The sequence below is a fragment of the Elephantulus edwardii genome, unplaced genomic scaffold (genome assembly GCF_000299155.1).
Source record: "Elephantulus edwardii isolate Elephantulus edwardi_28Jun2011 unplaced genomic scaffold, EleEdw1.0 scaffold00003, whole genome shotgun sequence".
In the NCBI taxonomy this organism is placed as follows: domain Eukaryota; kingdom Metazoa; phylum Chordata; class Mammalia; order Macroscelidea; family Macroscelididae; genus Elephantulus; species Elephantulus edwardii.
In genome coordinates this window covers 24209597-24222416 of record NW_006399753.1, presented here as the reverse complement: position 1 = coordinate 24222416, position 12820 = coordinate 24209597, and the positions used below count along the sequence as shown (strand labels likewise).

General features: G+C 40.1%; 1 protein-coding gene across 1 annotated transcript; it reads left to right on the top strand.

Moving 5' to 3' along the window:
- The first annotated feature begins 11070 nt into the window (after nucleotides 1-11070).
- Nucleotides 11071-12437, top strand: B3GALT1 (UDP-Gal:betaGlcNAc beta 1,3-galactosyltransferase, polypeptide 1). The gene has a single exon (XM_006879326.1). It carries the CDS (start codon nucleotides 11217-11219, stop codon nucleotides 12195-12197), a length of 981 nt encoding a protein of 326 aa, XP_006879388.1. The 5' UTR covers nucleotides 11071-11216; the 3' UTR covers nucleotides 12198-12437.
- Nucleotides 12438-12820: the final 383 nt, after the last annotated feature.

Here is a 12820-nt window from a genome sequence, read left to right as displayed (position 1 = left end):
ACTTATCTAAAATAGACTCTATTTCCTTTTCTATTCTGTTGTCCCATTTATTTCACAGTTCTTATCAGTTCCAGAAATTGTTTTTGCATTCATTTACCATGTGTTTGAGGACCACATTGATTCAGTGGTAGAATTCTTATTGTCTAATGCAGTTACCCCAGAATTTATTTCTGGTCAATGTACTTCATGCCCAATCACCCCTGACCTCCTCTCCATCTATAATTCTCCATATATAATTCTTATATGTTTCTGTCATTGAATTCTTACATGTTTCTGTCAGTGAATTCTTGCATGATGCTCTAATGCTGATCAGGTTTCAACAGAACATACAGATGAAGTTAGACTAGGAAAAAAGGGTCTGTTAATCTACTGCTCAGACTGGGGGAAAAAACTCTCTGGTGGCCTAGAGGCAAAATGTAGCACTGCAATCCCAAAGGCACAAGGTTCAAAGCCACCAGCTGTTCTGTGGGAGAAGAATGAGCAGTCTTCTTGTGTGCAATTAACTGCCTCTGAAAACCTACTGGAGGCTCAGCTGTGCATCGGCTCCTACTCTACAGTACACATCAGCAATCTGCTTCAAAGCCATTGAAAGCTATAGGAGTCACAATGATCTGATCTCATTGATCTTGAAGTTGCTATGAGTCCAGGCCCACTCCACAGCAGCTGACAACAACAACAATCACATGATAAGCTGGTTTTCTTCCTCCTAGTCAAAGAATCGTTGTCTTCTTGATATTGAACTTCAATCCATATTGAAGGCTGCAGTCCTTGACCTTCTTACTACTGGGCCAATTGGCAGCATCAGGATGGATGGTAAAGAGTTTGAGATTGTTAACGGTTTTTGTTTCCTTGGCTCCACAGTTTGCTGTTAGGGACCTCTCCAAAGTACTAAAGAACAATAGTGTCACTCTGTAGACAAATGTGCACCTGATACAGGCCATAGTCTTTGTAATCACTTGCTATGCATCAGAGAGCTGGACAGTGACTAAGGAGGATAGAAGGAGAATTGATGCCTTTGAGCTGTGGTGTTGGAGAAGAGTGTTGCACTGTTAGGAAAATGAACAGGTTTATCCTGTTTGTCACGGGAAACTTGATGGCACATAACAACAACAGTCTAAGAAGCCCTGGTGGCCTAGTGGTAAGAAGCTGTGCTGCACTCCCAAAGGCATGCAGATCAAATCCACCAGTTACTCCACAAGAGGAGGGTGGGCAGTGTCCTTTGATGGGATTTACTGCCTCCAAAACATGCTGGAAAGTCAGTTTGGACTTGACAGAAAATAACAACAGTAACACAGTCTTGGAAGAGATGTTTCCTATTTTACCAGCTAAAGTAACAATGTCTGGTTTCTAGTAGGTGTTTGAGTGTATACTAAATGACGAAATTAATTACTCAAACTTACTGCTGTAGAGTCAGAATCAACTCACATCTCACCCACCAGTGGATTTTTCTGAGGCTGTGAATTGTACAGGCGATTTCTCATTTTTTTCCCCTTTCAATAAAACTTTATTAAAATTGAAATTTATCAGGGTATATTCCAAGCAGCGAGAAAAATTAGAAAACCAAAAAGCATCCTAAAACCTCACAGAAAGGCAGGTCAGATGTGACCCAGAGAAGCTCAGAGACAGACAGGTAGCCGGTCTCTAGGCTGACCAGCACCACTCCTTGAGACAATGAACCATTTACCATTAAAAAGGACAGTATTTGCCCCAAGAATAAAGCTTAAAGAAGATACAGGAGATTCTAGAAATGGTGATCTTGTGGGGATTCCCAGCACTCACACAGAACACAAATTGTTGAATGGTAAAGCAGTTCTAGAGTTGAACCCATCTCCATAAACATCCTGATGCTCTTGTCTCTGGTTGTGCGATTTCTCATTTTTATAACTCAGAGCTGCTGGGGGGGTCCCACCAGAGAGGAGCTGCCTTTGAGTTAACAGTACCACTCCCTACAGGCTAGGCTACTTGAGTTCTGAAAAATCAAAGAGAGAGCAGAGAATGGAGATTTAATACTTTTTGAGACACCAGAGAGTAGAAGGAAGCAGGTCATTTGGTGAGACTTGCAAGCCAGTCAGTGTAAGTGGCCACAGCAGCATAGGAAATCAGTGTTGACTTTTATCTGCCTGAACCATGATGTAAATTTACGTGGAATCGACACCTAAAGGCATGTGCAGTTCACCACACACATCACGCAGGTGCCCCTAAACCCACCTCTAACCACAACAGAGGAGAACTCTAGCAAGCTTTTGTGTTTTAAAAATAAATTATTCAAAATAGCAGACAATTCACCATGAGATTTCTAGGAGCAGAATGTGCTTCTTAAATTGAAAATTCTGCCTCATTAACTTCCTGAAAGGTGAAAGTGGAGAGTTACTGGAGAGTTCTACGAATGAGGTAATCTGCCATATAGTAAAGCCCCGAGGGGAAATAGCTTTCAAATGTTCTAGTTGAATGTTTCTATTTGGAGGGATTTGTATTTAATGGATGACAAGTTAATGTGTCATCAGCGACTGTGGTTGTGGTAGAGCTGCTAAAAGTAATGACAAATGTTAGATGTAACTTTTTATTTTAGTGATATATTAACTTGTCTGTTAAACGGGGATTTTTAAAAATCATGTAAAACTGTATGAACCCTCTGGAGGATTCGGCTTTGTGACACATGGTTCCTTACCCAGAACTTTTTACCTGATTTATAGTCTTAGTTTTCCAGTGAGTCTTCATATTTTAGTTTTCCAGTAGGAAAGTAAACTCTCCAGCAGGAAAACCTTCATGATGTACTCACTAACTGTGAGTGGTGGTGGTGGTGGTGTTGCTGTTGTTGTTATTGTTGTTAAGTGCCATCGAGTTGTAGATGACTCATAACAACCCTATAAATGAAACACTTGAACACTTGTATAGCTTTCATCATTTCTCCAAGTTCATAGTTTCCAGAGGCAAGCTCATTTGTTCAGAAGTGGATGACACTGCTGCTTCCAAGCTTGTCTTAATCAGGGAGCTCCACCAAACACTGTCCATCATGGGAAACCATTCATAGCAACCATGAGATACCTCTGTATAGAAAATGGACAGACCAGTGCCATATCCTTAGAAGAATGTTTGAAAAAAAAAAATTAAAACCAGGCCTGAGTGAACAAACAAAATAATTCACAGTACTTCAGGGTTTTTTTGAATAATTATATGTGTGCGCTCAGAATCCCTAACCATGAATTGATAGATAGTAGAATCCTCTCATCCCCATTATATTCTGCTCTTTGTGTCTTAATACTACCTGCCTATGAAGCACCCTTTTCACAGAACCTTTGTCATGGTCACTAATGTCTGTATGTATCTGGATATAGAAAGGCATTGAGTAGTTCCATATGAGAGAACTCTTGCCTTCCATGTGGGAAACACAGGTTTATACTCCAGCCAAAGTACTAATGTATCACTACCACCTGTCTGAAGGTAGAGGCTTGCATGTTGCTGTGATATTGAACAGGTTCTAACGCAGCTTCTTGATTAAGACAGACTGAGAAGAAAGACCAGGACTAAAACAGATAAGACTAAAATAGACTACGAAGATTGACCTACTTCTGAAAAATCAGCCAATGAAAACCCATGGGTCGGTCACAATGGTCCTATCAGCAGCTAATTGTGAGGATGTTACAGGACCAGCTAGCACTTTGTTCTGTTCTGCATGGAGTTACCATTATGTGGATGCTGGGGGTTTTTTTCCCTGTCACAAATCTAAGGCAGAAAAAAAATTCACATTAAAAATTAAAATTGCTTGAAGAGTGAACAATGGACATACTGTCCCAGTACCAACTATACAGTCTAACATATTTGAAATTGCTTTTTACAGTTTATTATCTCTCTTCTCTCTTCTTAGATTATTTTTTTTTCTGCCCCAAAGGCATAATTACGTGCCTGTTTGGCCACCTGAACCAAAAGAGCATTGGCGAGGAGCCCTTTGCCACAGGTCTGCATTATGCTTGGCCATGCTTCACCATCTGTGCCAACTCCTTTTGTCATTTCATAGACTCTGTATTTTAAATTGGTAATGATTTGCACTTAGTATTGAGCAAGATGTAAGATTATGCCTTCATTTGTTCTTAAAGCGGAAGATAAAAAGGTCAATAGAGTTAGTAATTATGTGTATATGTGGGGGGAGGGAGGGTGTCTCTTTTACATACTATATGAGAAAGGAGCCTGAAAAATAAATCTAAACTTCTCAGAAGATGCTGCTCCCCACAGTATCTTCCAGCTTTCATGTGCCCTTTGTATCTTATCAATTTTTAATTATCAAGCATCTCTACAGAATAAGTGTAATACAGTACATCTCCCTCTCAGCAAATTAAAATGAACTAGAAAATCCAAGCAGTGGACATGCATCTGAAAAATAAAAGCACAGATCACTAGGAGTATAGCAGCCTGAGATACTGTCTGCCGCTATGAGTGAATTTTCCATCTGACATCATGCTCATTGTCCCAACAAGTCCCATAATGCACTGGAGGCTTGAAATGTTCATATTTACCTGGTCAATCACCAGTTGTGTAGCCTTGAAAAAGAAACTGATTATCTCTGAGTTTCCATTCTGTCATCTCTAGAATAGAAGCATTAATATCTCTTGTAACTCTGTGGGGAAAAAATGAAGCTCTATAAAATGCATGGAATAGAACACATAATATAATGCCTGGTGAAGAATACATATTTCAAAATGCAAACTGCCATAGTATAATGTCTTCTGCTTATTAGTAATCCACACAAGAATTCTCATTCTTCTATTTAAAATAAAAGAGTCCTACCTGTACATAAATACATAAACTTTTTTGCATGTTCTCCTTATTTTTTCCCCTATTTTTTTAGGTCTTTCTAAGCCTCGAAGGTACCTGCATTTATACAGTTCTTTCCTCCAGAAAAATCACACAAAATGATATATTGTAAAAAAAAAAATCTTACTTATTCTTTTTAGGCAGAGCAGTAAGGAAAAATACTTAACCAAAGAATGAATGGCTACCAAAATCAGTGGATAGGGTTTGGGGAAGAAATCTGTCTTGGAACAAGTTAAGTGTAGCCAGATTGCTCCTTAGAAATTAGGATAGTGATACAACATCTCACATTCAGTGGACATGTCATCAGGAAGGATCAGTCCTTTAAAAAGGACATCATGCTTAGAAAAACAGGATCAGCAAAAGAAGGGAAGACTGAATCGATTGACACAGAGACTACAACAATGAATTTAAGGAAAGCAGAGTGAGTATGGCACAAGACTGAACAAGGTCACCTTTTGTTGTGGTCACTATGAATCAGCGGTGACTCTATTAATAGCACCTAACAAAAAAGCTCTCCCTTTCAACCTTTTAGATCAAACAGATAGGTGCCTAGCTATTCAGCTCAGAGTCACTGAGTATAACTCACCATCAAAGTGTTCCTATCTCTATACCTTCCACCTACCCAATGCCACCTTCCTTTCAATCACTCTAAACTCTTTATTCACCTGTTTGCAGCTTTCCAAAACTGATGAGGACCTGAAGCTAAAGAAGGTCAAGGACTTTTGTTTTTAATATGGATTATAACTTCATATCAAGAAGAAACAGATTCTTACCAGTGGGCCAATTGACAGCACCATGATGGATGAAGATGAGATTGAGGTTGTTAACAATTTCAGCTTTCTCAGCTTACAATTAACACTCTTGGCACCAACAGTCAGGAAATCAAAAGACAATTGCATTGGGAATGTCTGCTGTTAGGGACCTCTCCAAAGGGCTAAAGATCAATGATATCAGTCTCGAGACAGGTACACCTGATCCAGGCCATGTTGTTGTAGTCGTTGTTGTTGTTATTGTTTTGTGCCATCGAGTTGCCTGTAACTCATAGCAACCCTATGTACAACAGCCCTAAACCCTGCTCTATTCTGTGCCAGTCTTAGTGTCTCTGACAAGCTTACCGCTATTATCCTAGTGACTGAATCAATACATCTCATTGATGGTCTTCCTCTCCTGCGCTGTCCCTCCATACTCCCAAGCATGATGTCCCTCTCCAATGACTGATCTTGCCTTGCAATATGTCCAAAGAATGTCAGACTAAACATCATAATCCTTGCCTCCAAGAAGCAGCCCAGTTTAACCCTGAGATACAGTCTGCTACTCTGTCCTCTCCAGGACGAACTTGTTTGTTTTCCTAGCAGTCCATCGTATATTCAGCACTACTCTTCAGCACCAAAGCTCAAAGGCATCAACTCTCCTTCTGTCATCCCTAGTCATTGTCCAGCTCTCTGATGCATAGCAAGTAATTGCAAAGACTATGGCCTGTATCAGGTGCACCTTAGTCTCCAGACTGACATCATTGCTCCTCAGTACTTTGGAGAGGTCTCTGACAGCAGACTTTCCTAATGCAATTCATCTTTTCATTTTCTGGCTGCTGGTATCAAGAGCGTTGACTGTAGAGCCAAGCAAACTGAAACTGCCAACAATCTCAATCTCTTCATCATCCAACCTGATGCTGCCAATCAGCCCAGTGGTGGAAATCTTTGTTTTCTTTATGTTGAGTTTCAATCCATATTGAATGCTGCCGTGCTTGATCCTCTGCAGCAAGTGCTTCAGGTCCTCTTCAGTTTCAGCAAGTAGGGTTGTGTCATCTGCATGATGTAGATCGTTGATGAGTCTACCTCCAATCTTGATGCCACACTTCTCATAGAGCCCAGCCTCCCAGATAATCTGTTTCGCATATAGATTGAAAAGATACAGAGATAGAACACATCCTTGAAACACACCCTTCCCAATTTTGAACCATGCAGTGTTTCCTAGCTCTACTCTGGTGACTGCCTCCTGGTCCAAGTATAGGTTTTGCATAAATACAATCAAGTGTTCTGGGATTCCCATTCTTCTCAAAGTCAGCCACAGCTTGTTGTGATCCACACAAATGCCTTCTGCATAGTCAATGAAACACAGATAGACATTCCTCTGGTACTCTCTGCTTTCAGCAAGATCCATCTGACATTAGCTATCATACCCCTAGTGCAAGTACTTGCTATGCATCAGAGAGCTGGACGGTGACTAATGATGACAAAAGAATTGATACTTTTGAGTTGTGGTGCTGGAGAAGCATCTTAAATATACCATATACTGCCAGGAAAACAAGTAGAGGAGTCTTGGAGAGGGTGAAACCAAGTTCTCCTTGGAGGTTAAGATTTTTAAACTCTATCTCGCATACTTTGCACACATAGCCAGGAGTGACTTCTGACCTTTGAGAACAACATGTTTGGAAAGGTGAAAAGATAGCACAGGAGAAGTCGACCCTGGATGCAATGGATTGACTCGGTAACTGGGCAGTGGGATTAGGTGTGTCAGAGTCAGTGAGACTGGCTCTGGACAGGGCAAGCTTCAGCCTATTGTACATAGGGTTCCTATGAGTCACTGGCATTTTAACAACACAACAACATTTGCAGTTTTGACGCACATCTTATTTTCTCTGACTTTATGCCTTTGAAAATTCTTTTCCCTGCATCTAGAATGCCCATCACCTTAGATAAAGTGATCTAAGTACAATTCGGTTTAGGTCACCTTTTCCAAATTGTCTATCATATCCTCCTCAGGACCACTGTATCCTTTAATTCTGGCAGATGTTAGAGAAGCAGAATTTGCAGTGCAGTCTATATTAATGGTGTTCTCAGATTTGTTAAATGCACAGCTTTACTCAACTGTAACCAGTTCTCCCATAACCTGATCTGCACTCCACTTCACATATACAAATAGCTTTGTAGTAAATACTTTTATCATTTACTTGCATTACTTCTAGATTATAAATTCCTCGCAACAAGTGTATGCACTTTTTTCTGATTTTTCTTATATTGGTATGCACTATTGTTATTTAGGTGCCGTCGAGTCAAGTAGAACCATTGAGACCCTATGAACTATAAATCTGAACCCCATCCTATCTTGTTCCATTCTCACACTTCCTGACACATTAGAGCCCATTGTAACAGTCACCATGTCAGTCTACTTGGTTGAGGGTCTTCCTTTCCTTTGCTGACCCTCTACCTTTCCGAGCATCATGTCCCTCTCTAAGGAATAGCCCCTGCTAGCAACATGCCCAAATATGTGAGGCAACACTTCACCATCTTTGCCTCCAAAGAGCACTCTGGCTGCACCCTTTCCAAGTCATATTTGTTTGTTCATTTGGCAGTCTATGGGACTTCACCTCATGGGAAGAAGTCAGTGCTCTTCTCCAACACCACATCTCAAATGTATCAATTCTTCTGTCATCCTTATTCAATGTCCAGCTCTCAGACGCATAGCAAATTATCAGGAAGACTAATACCTGAATCAAATGCACCTTAGTCCTAAAACTGACATCATTACTCCTCAATAATTTGGAGAGGCCCCTAACTGCAGACTTTCCCAATGCAATATATCTACTGATTTCCTAACTTCTGGTACAATGGGTGTTACTTGTGGATCCAAGTAAATGAAATCGTTGAAAGTTTCAATCTTTTCTCCATCTATCATGATACTGTCTATTGATCCAGTGGTAACAATCTTTATTTTCTTAAAATTGAGATGCAATCCATATTGAAGATTGTATTCTTTGATCTTCTGCCAAAAGCACTTCAAGTCTTCCTCCTTTCAGCAAGTAGGGTTGTGTCACCTGCACAAAGCACATTATTGACGAGTATCTCTCTGATCCTGACGCCACATACTTCTGCAGAGTCCAGCTTCTCGAATCATTTTCTCAGCATACATTTTAAATAAGTATGGAGAGAGACTACAACCCTGAAGCACTCCCTTATTAATTTTAAACCTAGCATATGCCAATCCATGAATGGTAGAGGAACACAGATTGGCATACACAGGCATTTAATAAATAATTGATAAATTGATTAAAGAATAAATGAATTAAGAAATGAGAAAAATTAAAGGGTTGAATAAAGGCTATTTGGATGATCATAAATTGTCAGATGAACTGTGCAGGGACAGGATTAATAAAGATAAAAGGAGAACAAAATAGGAGTTAGAGGAGATAGAGTTCCTCTATCAATAGCCTGATTTTTACACTGGAAGAAAACCAGCTAGACCACAGCAGGAATCTTTTCCAGGCTCTTTGGAAGTGCCCTACCATCTTGGCAATGATGAGGGAAATGCAATGATAAATTATGCTTACAAAAATCAAGGGATCAGCTCAGTTAAGCACTTGGCTGCTAACCGAGGCATTACTGGTGCAAGCCCACTTAGAAGCACATTGGGAGAAAGGCCTGTAACCACTGAAAACTCCGTGGAGTACAGTTCTGTTCAGAAGCACATGCATCATTCTGGGTCTAAACACCTCAGCCATGACTGTTTTGCTTTGTATCAGAATCAGGAATGCTAGAAAAACAGTGGAAGAAGCCTGTTTTGTAGCCTCACTAACATTCCTTTAGAATTGAGTATCTGTATACCCCAAGTTGAGAAGCCCTTTTTAAACTCTTCACTCCTAGTTTGTGTCCCTTCCTTTTGCTTATCGTTTAAAGTTTCAAAGCCTGCTGCACATCACATTCTCCCTATCAGCATCGGTGCACCTTTAGAGCAGAATTTTCCTCCAGGAAGCCATGGTACTGGAACCTATATTTAGAGAATACTTATAATGGATTGGATAAAAGCTTGACTATACCTACCCTGAGTCACGCTGCTTGAAGCCATTCTGATATTCAGTTAGTTAGGCCCATAAATACACTGAGGTACTGCCAGTCTCATATGGATCATATATTCACAGTCGGTCATGGGCTTAGACAAAGGCTGTGTACTATTACTCATCAGGCCTTTTCATTTCATTATGAATACTGTGCTTAGAAGCATGATATTCAATAATAATGCCAGTTAAATTCTTCTAACACAGTCCATACATTTACCAGCATGGTTTCCTTTGAAGCTGACTTTGTTGAAATGGACATCCATTATTGTGCTATCTCCGTCTTCCAGGACGACCACCTTCTGTTTTAACTAGGAAGGAAGAGATGATTTTTTACATGAATGGATTTTGTACCCTGGCATATATTTTTAACTAGAATGATAGTAGCTAAAGTTCTAGAAAGGCTTAGAGCTCCAAAGGACAGCTTTTTAATTTGAACAGCAATTACAGTGCTCTATCACATCTTCATTGAATTTTTGGCTCCCAACCCCAATAATATTTCTTATTATCCTCTTGCTGTATTTGATTTTTCTAAAAGTACCAGGCTTATTTCATCAATGGAACGAACATATGGGTAAAAATGTTGAAAACTACAAAACAGCAACGTAGGACCACCATTTAGATCAGCTTCAAAAGGAATGCTGTGGGCTGTCAGAAGGAATCCTTGGGTGATGATTTCTGTGCAGGAGGGGATAGATGAGAATAATCTTCCTCTATGGTGTCAAAGAAAACTGACAATTGGAAAGTGAGATTTATGAGCGCCAGAACCTGAGGAGAAAGTGAGTGAAAGTTGGTGTTAACTTCTGAGTCACAACCACCAGGGACACAACTATTAGCAGAGATTTTCTAGTCCTGATTGACAAGTTTCCAAATACAGGGTTAGAGAAAGCTAAGAGATGGTGAGAATTGATTAGCTCATCAGCAAACTAAACTGAAACGTAGAAAACTATTCGGAAGGGGAACTATGAGGCTGTGTGCGAGACTTTCCCGAATGCTAGATTTCAATGTTAGAAACTGTTTAATGACAAATACCTTTGTGCAGAAGATAGCATAATATATTTTCCAAACAACTGCTGTTCCATTTATATACATATTCATCTGCAGTACATAGTCTGTATGAGTGTTAATTTGGATGTGAAAAACATAACTTCTATCACAGAGAGAGTAAAGATGAGGATGGTATGTCAGAAAGATTTCGGTACTGAAAGAAGTTAGTGCTTATTCCTTATTTCCATCATTGTGGGTAATTCTTAAGCTTTTATTATATATATTTAAAAAGGTGAAATGACTAAATAAATCTAAACAACTGTGCTTTCTTAATTTTGCAGAGCTAAGAGAACAGTTCACAAAGGACGGAAGCTTCCGTAAGAGTTGGAAGAACAAAAACTGAATGCAAGATTCAAGAACATACACCGGCATACAAGACTGCCACTAAGACCCATGAACAATCTCACACCCACACTTCTCGGTCGAACTTTAAGGTTTCTTAGTAATATGCTGCCTTTGCAAGATGCAAAGAAGCTAGTGCCAAAAAGGCATATTATTCACTATCTGGAATAGACGTGCTGTCAAGAAAATGGCTTCGAAGGTCTCCTGTTTATATGTTTTGACAGTTGTGTGCTGGGCCAGCGCTCTTTGGTATTTGAGTGTAACTCGCCCTACTTCTTCCTACACCGGCTCCAAGCCCTTTAGCCACATAACAGTTGCCAGGAAAAACTTCACCTTTGGCAACATAAGAACCCGGCCTATAAACCCACATTCTTTTGAATTTCTTATCAATGAGCCAAATAAATGTGAGAAGAACATTCCTTTCCTTGTTATCCTCATTAGCACTACCCACAAGGAGTTTGATGCCCGCCAGGCCATCCGAGAGACGTGGGGTGATGAGAACAACTTTAAAGGGATCAGGATAGCCACTCTCTTCCTGCTGGGCAAGAATGCTGATCCTGTTCTGAATCAGATGGTGGAACAAGAGAGCCAAATCTTCCATGACATTATTGTGGAGGACTTCATCGACTCCTACCATAACCTTACCCTCAAAACACTCATGGGGATGAGATGGGTGGCCACATTTTGTTCAAAAGCCAAGTATGTCATGAAAACTGACAGTGACATTTTTGTAAACATGGATAACCTTATTTATAAACTGCTGAAGCCCACTACCAAGCCAAGGAGAAGATATTTTACTGGCTATGTCATCAATGGAGGACCAATTCGGGACGTCCGTAGTAAGTGGTATATGCCCAGGGATTTGTACCCTGATAGTAACTACCCACCGTTTTGTTCGGGAACGGGCTATATCTTTTCAGCTGATGTGGCTGAACTCATATACAAGACCTCACTCCACACACGGCTGCTTCACCTCGAAGATGTATACGTGGGACTGTGTCTTCGAAAGCTGGGCATACATCCTTTCCAGAACAGTGGCTTCAATCACTGGAAGATGGCCTACAGTTTGTGCCGGTATCGCCGAGTTATAACCGTGCATCAGATCTCTCCAGAAGAAATGCACAGAATCTGGAATGACATGTCAAGCAAGAAACATCTCAGATGTTAGAATTTTTACTGATGTAAATATGATTGTTCTCTCTTTTTTTAGGAAATGGGGCCTAAAACATTGGTATTTTACAGGGGAAATGGACCAGAGAAGGGGTTTTGTAAAAAGTTTTTTTCTTCCCACTCTTAGTATCTTTGTTTAATTACCAAGTTACACATGCTAAGCTCTGGTCATAGAAACAGATGAGGAGCAGGAAGGGCCAGATAGCACTTTCAGGCCCTACAGCATTGTCATTGATCTCCAAGATCCAGTCAGAAAGACACAGTGGATGGAATTATCAATATTGTGGGTGTTACTGTTGCCCTGAATTTGTTTACCCATGTCACCATAAACCATATGCAGTATTGGCACTTCCACCAAAAAATGGACTTTCATACTGGTGGGAAGCCTACAGTCAAATAGAGGGAAACTGAAACTTGAGAATCAAATACACTTTCTGTTTAGGAGACAACTCTGCTTGCTCATCCAAAGAATGGTCAGCAGGTAGAATGTGTATAAACTGCTGCTTAACAAAGTAAATAGGAGTTTGCTTTGAGGGGGATTTTGTTATTGGTGTTTTGGTTTTGTTTTGTGTGTTTTTTTTTTTTCTTTTCATTTTAGTGGCTCTTTCAGAAGACAAAACT